General features: G+C 37.6%; 1 protein-coding gene across 1 annotated transcript; it reads right to left on the reverse strand.

Moving 5' to 3' along the window:
• Positions 1-1,117: 1,117 nt before the first annotated feature.
• Positions 1,118-12,304, reverse strand: LOC149173162 (uncharacterized). The gene is made up of 8 exons (XM_089424526.1): positions 12,136-12,304; positions 11,471-11,874; positions 5,560-5,597; positions 5,227-5,454; positions 4,898-5,121; positions 4,628-4,785; positions 3,858-4,359; positions 1,118-3,747 (listed from the first exon to the last, which is right to left on the reverse strand). The coding sequence occupies exons 2-8, from the start codon at positions 11,579-11,581 to the stop codon at positions 1,859-1,861; spliced, it is 3,150 nt and encodes a 1,049-aa protein (XP_089280652.1). The 5' UTR covers positions 11,582-11,874; positions 12,136-12,304; the 3' UTR covers positions 1,118-1,858.
• Positions 12,305-13,210: the final 906 nt, after the last annotated feature.

Genomic DNA, 13,210 nt, shown 5'->3' on the forward strand with positions numbered 1-13,210 from the left:
TTCAAAATCCAGCAGACTTATCATTTTTTCAGGATTTCGGGATTGGGAGATTGTAATGTTTCCAGGTGACACCACTTGCCCGGGCTAACCCTGCGACCAATAGAGGACGTGGTCTACCTCCTATAGCTCCTACTTCTAGTTCTTCAACTTCTAGAACATAGCAGACTCCACTGCCAACTCCACCAGCACCAACATCTACATCTAGAGGGAAAGGGAAAGCTGTGGCATTTTCTCGCAAGAGGGGCAGAGGAAATCAATAGGATTAGACTTTAGTTATTTTCTTCATTTTATTGTATATGACATTATGACATGATGAGATACATTATTATATTTTTTGTTGATATTTTGAAGCTGAGTTGGGACTTAGGAGTTAGGACTTACTATTCAGGACATGATTCAATGGTATGTGTGATTTTAGCACTAGAAATGATATTAAACATCTTATCTATTAGTTCTTTTATCATATTTATGTGTCAATGTATTTATTTTATGTTGTAGATGGTTTAGATATTAAACAAATTGAAAAAAAATGAATATTTTTGTCCCAAACGATTTTTTCCCGATTATTTCCCGATAATTACGATTTTTTCCGAATGCCGATATTTTCCCGATAACGATTAATGCAACATTGCTAAGAAGTCAATTTGCAGATATCTCGACCAATCATATCTTCAGGGAAATAAACTCACAGGCTGACAAATTGTCAAAGGAGGCCCTTTCTTTGCAGAAAGGCATGTTTTTGGAACAAGAATAAACTTGTTGCTTTCAGAATCCCTGATATAAATCTTTTAATGGCTGTTGAGCCTTTGGCTAGTAGTGTATGAGGCATGATCATTTGTCCTATGGAGCTGTTACAGCTGTTGATAGCATTCTGTTTTGTTGTCCGGAAAAGGGTAGTCTTAAGCCCTTGGTTTGTGTTTTTGATCATGTATGGAGGACTGTAATTATGTACTGCAAGTTTGTGTCTGTTAACTCCCATTTTGAGCCTTCATGGCTAGACTATACATATTCTGATTTCATCTCAGAAATATCAAATATAATAAAAAAAAATTCTTTGAAAATGTGGTTTTCAGAGTAAATTGATATTTAATAATTTATCTACCTGTACACTTATCCAAAAAAAGACGACCATATCTTTTCATTAATAATAAAAGTAATGTTTAACTTTTAAGAAATTGTTTCCTTGAGTGATAACAGGTGACTATAGTACTCACCTTAAATCATTTCATGACTTAAGATATTCCATACAACCCAAAGGAAAAGGCGGTAAATGGATAGTTGACAGTTATACATGCTCTTGTCTGAGAGCAGAATATATATTACAAAATGATAGAATGCAGTATGTGCCTCAAGTCAAATAACTTGAAAATGATCATAGTTTACCAACGAAGTGATCTTGTCAAGGACACAGTATGATTGCTGATTAGCCAGGCAGATACTTCAGATAGATTTTTTATTTGACTGAATCATCACCCCATAAAATTGTACTGTGAATACTCCCATAAACGCTGGCTGGAAAAACTGCCATGCTGGAGCCTTCTACCAGTATCTCATCATTCAAACATTTGTCAAAATTGTTCTCTTTTCTCCTCTGCATCATCCTTTCTCAAACAAAATAGAGTGAAGATTTTCCAGCCATGACCACTAGAAAGCCAGAAAACCTTTGCTTAACTATGAGCTGACGTACATCCAAATTCTATGATGGAATACAGACCTTGAAAACCTTGGCTTGCTAACAAAAAATCCTAACCTCTGAGTATATGCACATCCATTTTGTTCAATCCTGATGGCCAGCTGCATTTCTATCAACCCATAGGTGACTCCATCCTGAAATAATAAAATCAAAGAAGTAACGAAATCATACTCTAGTTATCTCAGATGAAGCATGCTGCCTCGTGGCAGAAACATTGGATCCACCAGGACCAGCTTGAGAGACACCAGCACTGAGCTTCTTTCCTGAATTACTAAAGAAATAACCACTTCTAGATTGCTTCAAGCCTTCTAGAGTTTTAGCCTCGAGGTCTGCAATAGATTTCTGAAGCTGTTCCTTCTTCAGCTGATGAAGCACGTTATCATTGTTTTTCACCTTGTCTGGACTGCTTGATAGATCCCCTTTAACGTTCATGTCCAAAGATTTCACTTCCCTCTTGGATGAGGTTGATTTATCCCTGAGGGATGATGTACCCTTGTATAATTCAATGAGTGAACCACGCTTGCCAAGCTTGTCAATACTATTAGAAACACTACTACAATTTGAAATGGGGATTTTTTTAACATTATTTGATATTTTAAATTGTGCATCTGTTACATCCTGCCTGAAGCATTTGTCCACTGTAGATGTATCAGATAGATTACAACCTGTTTCCATCTTTGATGCCATGTCTACAAAACATGAAAGCTCCAAAGGCCCAGTACTTTTCAAGGAACTAGGATTCTCTGTCTCCTTTGCGACAACTATTTTATCAAGAGGTTGTGCAGCATTCTTGATATTCTGCTCATCTCTGACAGCTAAGCCAGAGGTTGACTCTTTACATGCAGTCTCAATACCAATATCTTTGTATGGAGCTTCCTGCACTGCTTCCTTCCTGGCAACTGAATTAAGATTGCCAAATTCTTCAGCTAAGGCTTTTTGGTTTGATGTTTCATCAATCTCCTCTTTGCTGCTCACAAAGTCTGTGCCATGAAATGGTTTAATTTTGCTTGCACTAGTATTGACAGAGACCTTGTAGCAGGGATCATTGGATGATGAAGGCAAACAGTTCCTTAAAAATTTCACAGTAAAACCCTTCTGTGGCAGTTGATTTATAAATTCCTGCAGTACCCGCTCATGCTTTTGTCTCAACTCCTCTATTTCTTCTTGTTGCTTAAGTAATAAGAGTTTGATTTTTTGGGTTACACTATTCTCATCTTCCAACTCATTGGCCAACAAGGTGGTACAATCTGGCAAAGTCACACCAGACCCTGAAGAAACAGTTTTACCATCTTGCTTGCCTGCAAGTACATTCTGGTCCAAAGCATTAGCATTGTTGCAATCCTCCATTTGTAGATTCTCTTGGTTCATTCTTTTAAACCACTCTTGAGTACTGCCATCAGTATTCATATCTTCAGCTGACATCTTCCCCTCAGCCACCACAGTATTCTTTATGACCTCAGAAAGAGAGTGGTTTTTATCTTTATCAATTGCCACAGCATTTGCTTGCAAGTTGCCTCTCCCAAAAGATTTGGGAAACTTTGAACTTATGTCTAAACCATCTCCTTTGTCCTTGTGATCATCGAATTCATTATGGTGATGCTTAACACTGCCTGAGGCAGACTGGACATGGTTCACTTCATCAAATCTGCCATGCATTGGCCCTTCTGCTTTAGAAGAAGCATTCATTAATGCAGTCTTCATGTAAGAATCTGGAGTTAAGGATCTTGGGGAATCAGACCAATACTTGCGACCTGAAGGAAGGCGTTCAAGGACAAATGCACCAGGGGGCCTATCGTTATCACTGAGCATCTCTGAAACATCATCTTCAATTGCAGACCTAGGATAATCAATATCCATCTCCTCCTCAGCAGTATCCACAAAAGGTAGTGCAGGTTGCCATTCTGGCACAAGAGCTTGTATTTCTGTATCAATCATGGCGGCAATATTTGTCACATCTTGATCTGATAGATCCAATTCCGTCACCATTTCACTTGCAACACTCATTGCAGTGTCAGCATCAATGTCAAAGGGGAAGTGAATATTGCGAACATGACCTGGAAATTCATTTTAAAATAAGTAAGAAATACTCATGTACACAATCAACCATGGAGGAGAAGAAGGCATACAGTAAGTTGCCAATTACAGCCAAGTTTAAAGTATGTACCTTCAGAATCTGCAATCCTAAGTCTTAAGAATACTGTGTTATCATCTTTTCTTTGACCCTTCACTGTGAAACCTCTATTCACCCTTGCCGGAGAAGGACTGCCTTCACCTTCCAAGTAACTCTCTGGATGTTGATAATCATCTCCTCCAGCTGATTCAGTAGGCAAACAAGATCCCACCATGGTATTTGAGGGGGCTCGCAATGTCAGGTCTTGTGCTCTTTTTATATCTGCAAGCTTCTGCACACAGTTTGATTGTAAGGGTTTGCTACCCTGACTGGGTTCTTCTACAATTGTAGACAACTCTTTAGGACCAACCCCCAACAGATACAGTGGAGTAGGACGAGGTACTTGATCCATAATCTCGCCACCATCATACTGCAGAAAGGGATCCATCAACAACTCTCTGGCAGGCAACCTTCTGGACGCAGTAGCTAAGCATTTTTCTACAAACTCTCGGACTTCAGGATCCTTTACTTTATCCAAGGCAGCAGGTTTTTTACCCTGTACATAAGCAATAAAAAAGAATGATATGAGCCACTAATGCTGCAACCAATATGGAAATATCTGTGGCTCTGCAGATTAATAAGAACACAGAAGCAAAAAGCAAAGTGTGGCCCTTGGGTGTGGTCCCATTGCTATCATCCAGGGAGGATCTCACACTCTAAAAGAGCCATCTTCTATATGTAAGAAAAATAAGTAGTTCATCACTAGATCCAACACCCTTCCTAAAGAATGTTACTAATCAAATGAACTGAACAGAACATCTTACCGAGGTCACTTTCTTGTAAATCTGGGCTGCATTTGCACACTCACTGTATGGATATTCGAAAGTAACCATCTCCAACAGACACATACCGAAAGCATAAATATCAACCAACTCATTGTACTCTTCTTCATAAAGTTCTGGAGCCATGAACTCTGGTGTGCCTGCAATATTAAATCAAATGGATAAGGCATGCCATAGTTGTTGATATCTGCGAATAGAACAGTAGGTTGATTGTAATCATTGCCTGTAAAAGCATCATAGTTCAAAGCTTACCAATCACACTATGAGCTGAATGTGCCTGACGAAGAATTGCTGCCAGTCCAAGGTCTCCAATTTTCACCTCTCCTTGATTTCCATTTACAAATATGTTGTCACATTTCAGGTCACGGTGAATGATGGGCGGATCATGACTATGCAAGTATAGAAGACCTCGCAAAATTTGTCGTGACCAATTTTTCACTGCTCTCATATCAACATGTTTATGTTTTCTTCGATACCTACAAAAGTACAGAAGAACAAAATTATCTGAATCACACTGCAAAGTAGAATCCTCCCATGCCAACCATGCAACAAAATGATCATATCTCAAGATGTCAACTTACTGCCTCAATGTCCCCGATGTGAATATTTCTGTGATGAAATTGATATTGTCATTCTTGGTATCCACCCATGAGTTATATAATTTAATAATATTCTTGTGCTTAAGTGTCTTCAGCAAATGAACCTCAGAATAAAGACGTTCCAGATCCTCCGATCTTTGTAAAACATCTTGCACTTTTACCTGGTTCCAGGCAACTTCCATGCCTTCTAATTCATCAAAGGCTCTGTAACTGAAAAAGTGTGTTAAAGAAACTTATCTATAACCTAGAATACATATTCTGAAGCAATTACTTGTTATATATTTTCCAATCAAAGTACACTCGCTGAAAGGATACACAGTCTTGTAAGCCCCCTTTCCAAGCACCTCCTTGTACTGCATAATGGAAATCATCAGACAGTAAGAACAAAATTTGATAAAAAGGGCACTAGAGAATAAAGTTAGGTACATAGTCTGTCGATTAGTCTAGAATCTAGACTAATCGTCAGACTATAATCACATTTCCAATGTGAATTCACAGTCCTATTGAAAATATAGCAGCTTCCTTCAGTAACTGCCGAATCTAGACTCTGGATTAGGCACGTATAGAAAGCAACTGCTATGTTTTCAATAGAAGAGTGCATTCACAGTAGAAATGTGAACGTATTTCTTCAGACCCACATTCAAAATCCTCTCACTAATCTTCAAATGCTGAATCACAACAAACCATTTCTTCTATGTGCATAAAATATAATATATGGCAATGACCGCTATAAGGAATTTCATCTGTCAAGCAAAGAAGGAAGCATTTTCCCATAAGAACGAATAGGAAAAATTTTAACTTCAAAGGGGGGAATTTCAATATCACAACCTATAATTTTTAGGGTCAAGCCTCTGTAAAGATGGTTCTCAGATATAGTTCAAGATTAGAAGAGGAACTCTGCACTTAATGGAGATAGATTTTCACAGGCACATATCTGGAGCAGGCATTTTCACCTTATTTCCCTATCAAAATCTCTGATTCATTCTTTAAAGTTAAGTATACAGTTGTTTCCAATTGCATCCCACCAAAGAAAGCCAAGCAGGACTGATTATTTCAAGAACAAAATCAAAAGTTCATACCAAAGAAGCTGCTGGATTGAATCACTAACAATGTGACCCCAAGAAACAGAAACTGTCTTCTGGAAGAGGACAGCTGCGGTCCATAACACACAGGGAACTTGGGGTAATCTATTGAAAACATCAAGCAAAGGGAATACCATAAGAGAAGAGGATACCACATGAAATTGGAAAGGAAAATTCACCGTCAACTGTTTTCCATGCTTTTGTTTGATGTCAGATAGTATCTTTTAGGGAATAGTATAGAATGGGTTAGTTTAGTTTAGCAGTATTACTTTAGCTGTACATTAATTCTCTTCTAAATAAAAAGAAGGAAAAGAAAAATGATGTTTCCCACCATATATAGCCAGAACCATATGTCAATGAACAGTATATTCGATTTGTTTTTGCAAATCCTCAGTCAAAGACAGCGAATCAGACCTTTACATGCAATAAACTCATAGATATGATCCAATACCAATTCACAGTTCATCTCTAACAGGTGTAAAATCTTGGTCCAAACATAAATAGAACACATCACAACAATCAATGATCTAGACATTGATTCTTAGAAGTCTGGAGAAAAATGTATGTTACGAAAGCCTGATATGAAAATTTTGTAATTTGAATGTTGCACGAAACTTCTAGGAACCTAGCATTTCGGGCCGCCGTACCCGTACCCAAAACTCTGAAACTTGGCTGAAACTCCGCTGAAACTCAACGATCATGTAATCATCTATGAGAGTTAATATAGACTTGGTTTTCCTTCTAAATTGTGATCTATGGATCTTATTCCCTTTTTTCTTACAAGATAATGTGTTATTAACTTATATGTGTGTGTGTGTGTGTGTTTGTGTGAGAGACATTTTGGCCAACGTTTCCATTTTTGGGAGGTGACGTTTCTAAACATATCCGTTTTGGAAACTTCGAAATGTTCCGGCATTTCGTGCAACTTAGGTAATTTCAAATAAGTAGAAATCTTACACATGTACTATTGGAATAGTTAATCTCCACAGTATGCTTTGTTCCACAAGCACACTTCGTGCTGTAGAATCTGTACCGGTAGTTATCTTGGACAGGTTGAATCCTTCATATTATTAGTTTGTGTTGGGCATTGTTTTAAAAAACGGCAAAGTCGACTCCGACTCGGCCGAGTCAGACCAAGCCAATCCTTGGCCAGGTCGGCTCGGTGGCCGAAATGGAATGGCTGGCTGGGTTGTTGCCGAGCCAGTCATTGACTCGATCGACTCGGTAACAACTTGGCCGATTCGGTAATGACTCGGCTGGCTCGGTAACAACTCGGCTGGCTCGGCTCTTTGACAAAAACCCTGAAGCACATTTGTCAAAAGTTGTTACACCTTTTACATATCAATGGTTGGGTTGTTGTTTATTGCATATTTATAGCCCTAAAGTAATCTATCACTGTAAGAAAGTTTTGAAAATTACAAGGCCGAAGTATGATTATCCTAGTGGCATGAATTAGAAAACTGAAACAATGCATTGAGCCATACAATGTTTTTAAAAAGGCAAATGTTCTGGCAATGGACTAATAAATACATATTTACCTTTGATTGTTCTGGAGCTTGACCAGAATTAAATCAAGGGTTTTGAGACTTCATTAGGGGTAGAGAATTGGTATTATTGTTGTTGTAGTCTAGTGATTGTCCTTAGGCTGAGGCAGAAAAGAATCCTAGCATTGGTGGCTAAGTATGAACTTTGTATTGGACAGTGCACTGGGTGTCATTTTGATATAATGGATATATTCATGAGCCTACTTTGATCATATGTTGTCTTCTCTCTATATTCTAAAGCTTTGCATTTGGAAACATGAATGAAAATCTTTAAAATTATGTTTTTTTATAAAAAAATAAAATAAATATTTAATGTATTTTTTACGCCCGAGTCATTGAAATCATACCGGCCGAGTCGAGTCGGAGTCGGAGTTTTAAAACATTGGTGCTGGGTCTCTCCTTTCAGGTGAGACTTTTTTTCTTATCAAAAATAAATATCTATAGATCTCATGTAAAAGACCAAAATGGGTATTTTTGCATGCAGCAATTTATCTTGGTTGACATAAAGAACTTCTTCAACAACAACAAGAAATAGTTCTTTCTATAAAAAAGAATGTGATTTGACTACAAGATGAAAGGAGGGAGAAAAACATTTGCAATATAGAATTTCTTCAAAAACAGAAAAGTAGTTATTTCTATCAAAAAGTACAAGATTCTGCAACAAGATGTGAGGAGGAAAATATGTGTTTATGAAAGTCTTTTGATAGAAATGAACCAAGACTGCATCACAAAGAGGGTGGGGACCAAAACCATTAACCTATCTTGGCCATCCATGGACACCAAGACTACAACTTCAATTTCTCAGATGTTTGACTTTATTCTTTTATTCAATCAAACAAAATCTTAAGCTAAAAAGTTCACAACGTTGATAAAGATATTTTGAGTTCCTATTACTTTCAATGACTATAAACACAATTTGTAAGAGATAAAATTGTTTAAGTTCAGGCATCTGAATGTAATGTCCCCAACTGCTTAGGAGACATATATGGGGAATTCTGCTAGCCTATTAAAGTTTCCGTAGGCTAAGTTGGAGAGAAAATTAACTAACATGATTCGCCTAGGAAAAACATTACAAATGCTAAAGTGATAAAAATGGGGACATGTCCTAGGCTAATGAAAAATTACTTTTAATTTATAAAGTTAAAATACCACTAAAGTGACTTTATAAAAATAAAAGGATAAAAAAGTGGCAAAAGTGGCGAACAAGTTATAAAAAGGGGAAAACGAGAAGTTCCTCCTCATTCTAATGTTTGCCATTTGAGAAAAAAATAAAATTGGAGAGCTCTTGGGGAGCTCTTGGAGAAGAGTCTAAGCTTTTGAAAACCCTACTTGCAGATTGCTAGTTTCAGTGTTGAGACCATACACCCTAACTAATTGGAGAGTGAAATCACTCAGATTTCGCCATTGTGCTTAACTGGAGAAAAAGATTCGTGAAAGGTAACAAAGGTAACGGTTTTATTAGTTGATTTTATCTTCTGATTTTGTGTATTCTATATATCTTCTTAAAGGTGGAAGTTCCAAGCCAAATCTGGGCCAATATTACTGTTGAAGAGGGGCAGAATATTGCCATAAACTCAGAGGTCGAGTTCCCTGTGGAAGCAGAATGATTTTAACTGGAAAGAAGGGGCTGAATCCACCAGTCAAAGCAGCCGAATTTACCAGTGAAAAGGGGGCCGTGTTATATCAGATTGTGGGTTAACTTTCTCTCTAGGAAGGGCCGATTTTATCATTGTTCTCAGGCCGAGTTTGTATTCTCTTTGCTGGCAGAGTTCCCACACATCTCTGGCTGAGTTTATTGCTGAGAAGAGGTCCATTTCTTGGGTCTAGTTTGGCTTGCTGAGGGAGCCATTTGTCAAGCCACCAAGTGGACTAAGGGCTGATGCCTTAACTCTAGTCCGAGTTCACTCATTTCTTGCGGGACAGGTCTGCATGTTTGTGAGTCGTTTCCTGCTGAGTATTTCGTGGGTCAAAGACTCCTGGAAAGGCCAAGTTATCAGTCATATCTATCCTGTACGTGCTGCTGAGTTTGGTTGCTGAAGTTTCCTTGTTCGTGGACTGTCAAGAGGCTGTAAAGGGGACAAGTTATTAAAGGCTGAGCTGGGTATTGTTTTCCTACAGTACATTGAATTCCAGACTGCTATTTTGGTGCCATTCTAGAACCAGCTCCTCTGAATTTCATTGCTGATATATATATGTATATATATATATATATATATATATATATATTGTTGTTGTTCTTTCTTCAAGGTTGTTGTAGCTTACTTTTCATTGGTATGTATACTCATGAATTTAATATAAATTACAGCCAGTGGGTTTGAAGTCTTTCACGAAGCATTTTGGGTGCTAAATGTGTTATTTTTAATTAAATGTAAGAAATATGCACCTTCAGCCATGTGCCATTAAACTGTTTGACAAAATATGCCACTGAAAAACTCAGTCAAAACTCAGAGACCTTAGGAGAAAAATTCAAGATATCTCAGGAGCTTATCTTACACTGAAAACACATGCGGAAAACCATCCAAACATGGTTGTTGTTGGCAGTTGTTTCCATCAGTCCGCAGAACAACAAACAAACAAAAACTCTTTTCTCCAACAATATGCAATCTAACTAGGATTTTTGTTGCCAGTAGTTCATTATACCAACATGGTACAAATGTATAATAATAGCCCCGAAATTATCTTTTATACCAAATTTGCAAAATGAAAAGTGGGCATACAGAACGACATTTTTCAGCCAATGGGATCATGGTTTAGTGGTGAAGAAAAAGGCGTACCAGGCCACCCATCAAGATTCATTTCCCTGTGAGGCATGGTTGAGGCCAAGTGCAAGTTCTGGGTAAATTTGATGGGAGCACATATCCCTGGCATGACAGCTTAGCTGAAAGAAAGTACTTGTGATTAGTCCTTTTCCTGAGTTGTGCAGTATACTCACAAATCAGGGAGAGCTCAAAATTTTCTATCAAAAACTAGGAATCAGCACTCTGGAAGAATCTAGCGGGAGGTGCGGTAAGGTTGTTTGAGAAAATAATGGTGGCAAAATGCAGGCTGATAAAAGTACAGTCAATCAGGCAGCCAGCCCTAGATGCCAAGTGAAGGAGATCGGAGACAGATGAGTAGGCAGGGACCATGATTTGGTTCATGTCATCACATCATTATCATTGTTTATTGTAATATGCTTTGAGTTCCTTGAAAATGTCACACAGAAATGTAAATTTTATGTCAAACATGGCCATTTGCACCTCAGACCAGTGGACAGTTTAATAAAAGCTATCTATCTGTCTATCCCTTCAAAAGCCTTCTCACCCGACTTGTGGTGCTTGACGTTTCAGTCCAATTGCACAGCTTCTGGATTTTAAAAGAAGAACTTAAAAAAAAATGACATATTTTTCTTATCAAAACAATAGAGCACGAAACTGCAACAGGATGAAATAAGCAAAATCATGGAAATAATATATCCATCGTTTTTGTCTGTTGAGCCTAGAATCTTTGTTATATTTTCCGTGTCTCATCAATTTTGTCTATACTGAAAATTAAGATTTCTTTTACCAGCCGACTAAAATCTTGATTTCAAAAAAGTGCGAACCGAGAAAGATAACTTACTCGACCATAACGTCCATTGGGATCAACCTCCTCGAACTCTGAATCAGTTTCATCGCTGTCTTGTTCAGCAGGAGCATCCTTATGATCTCCGCCAGATCTCTTATCAACCATTTTAAAAATAGAATTCACCCCACTAAAAATAAAGTGCAATCCCAATCCAAACCAAACCCCAACGCCCTCCAGAAAGTCTTTAAAACCTCAGCTCGCGTAATCGTCTCCTAACAGCAGTCAACAATCTTAAATCACATATAAAGCCTGTATTTGCAGCCCCAAAACTGCTTCAGTGCATCAACTTTGACCTCAAAAAACAGGTCCCATGCACCAGTTTCTACCACAAAACACCCTACAACACATAAATTTCCACCTCAAAAACTGCCGATTCCGACGAAAATTTTCACAGGGATCTGCTGTTTCAAATATTTTAATAAAAGTCAGATTTTGTTCAAGTTCAGAACCAAAAAGAAGACATCTGAAAACCCTAGCGCAGACAAAACAATGAATTACACATACAACATGATCCCTTACAATCACAGCACGTTAAATGCCGCTGAAATCCATACAGTCGCTATTAATTTCTTCATAAAAGAATAGAATACAGGAACTGAACTTCAACATACCCTAGCGAACTCAATAGACCACTAAACTCGATAAAATGCATACCATACCGATTTAAAGCTTGTAACGGCAGGAAGAAGAAACCTCGTTCGCACTATGCAGAAAAGCACCCTTGTGAATGAAAAAAAGGGCTGTAATGAGTTTGCCGATCGCGCTGTAAAAGAATTGTCGCAGACGACGATGGCCGCCTTTTGAAGTATTTTGAGTTTGCAATATTCTTTATCCAGATTCGTGCTTAATTAATTGGTAAATCACATAATTATCTTGTAATCCCCCATTTTAACATACAATACACAGGTTGCTTTGACTTAATCTAATCTATTCACGGACGGTAAAAAGTATTTGTATTTTAGTGTATCGGTGATTAAAATACTTCATTCTATTTTAATCAATTTGGTACAGTCCACAGGAAGGACGCAACCCCTTGATTAGGTTGGACTGGTTGGTTCGAGATGGTAAAGTTTCAATTGGTTGCGGTTACTTCGCTCTGTACTTGGGTTGGGATTGCACTTTCTGGTCTGTTTGAAGATCTGAATGCTGATAGGTTAACTGGGGAAGGTTATATGTCAGACGGTGGGATGTCAGAGTTAGCATGGGCTATCATCAGTAAAGGGTTTACAGTAGAAGGAAGGTTTTTACAGTTGGATGGATATACAAAGGATACAATGAGTAGACGGATTATATAAGAATGTAGGTTTTTGCACTTGGATACATATGTAATGATTGTTTTTTATATTTTCTTAATTATGTAATAAACATTGTGTTTAATGTTTTGGTTTTATCTATGAATAACCATAATGATGAGGATGACAGTGATGTGCTCATGTAAATCGTTATAATGATGATGGTGGTGATGTGTTTATGGGAATGTTAGGTGTAAAATTTTTATTATAATAATGGTGGTATTTTGTTAAAAATATATAAAAAGAAGTATCATATTAGTGATTTCTTTTAATGAATGATGTATTAGATGTTATGGATAGAGTTATGTTGGGTTGTGAATGAGATTTTTTTTTCAGAAGAAAAAAATCTGAATATGTTATATTGAGATCATATAATCAGTTAGATTACAAAAAAGGATGAAAATTGTTATATCTGTTGATGATTCTGCATGAACCACAATCC

Source organism: Pinus tabuliformis, chromosome 4_2, assembly GCF_031772625.1.
Source record: "Pinus tabuliformis cultivar Carrire ecotype Pingquan chromosome 4_2, CPIR1, whole genome shotgun sequence".
Lineage (NCBI taxonomy): Eukaryota > Viridiplantae > Streptophyta > Pinopsida > Pinales > Pinaceae > Pinus > Pinus tabuliformis.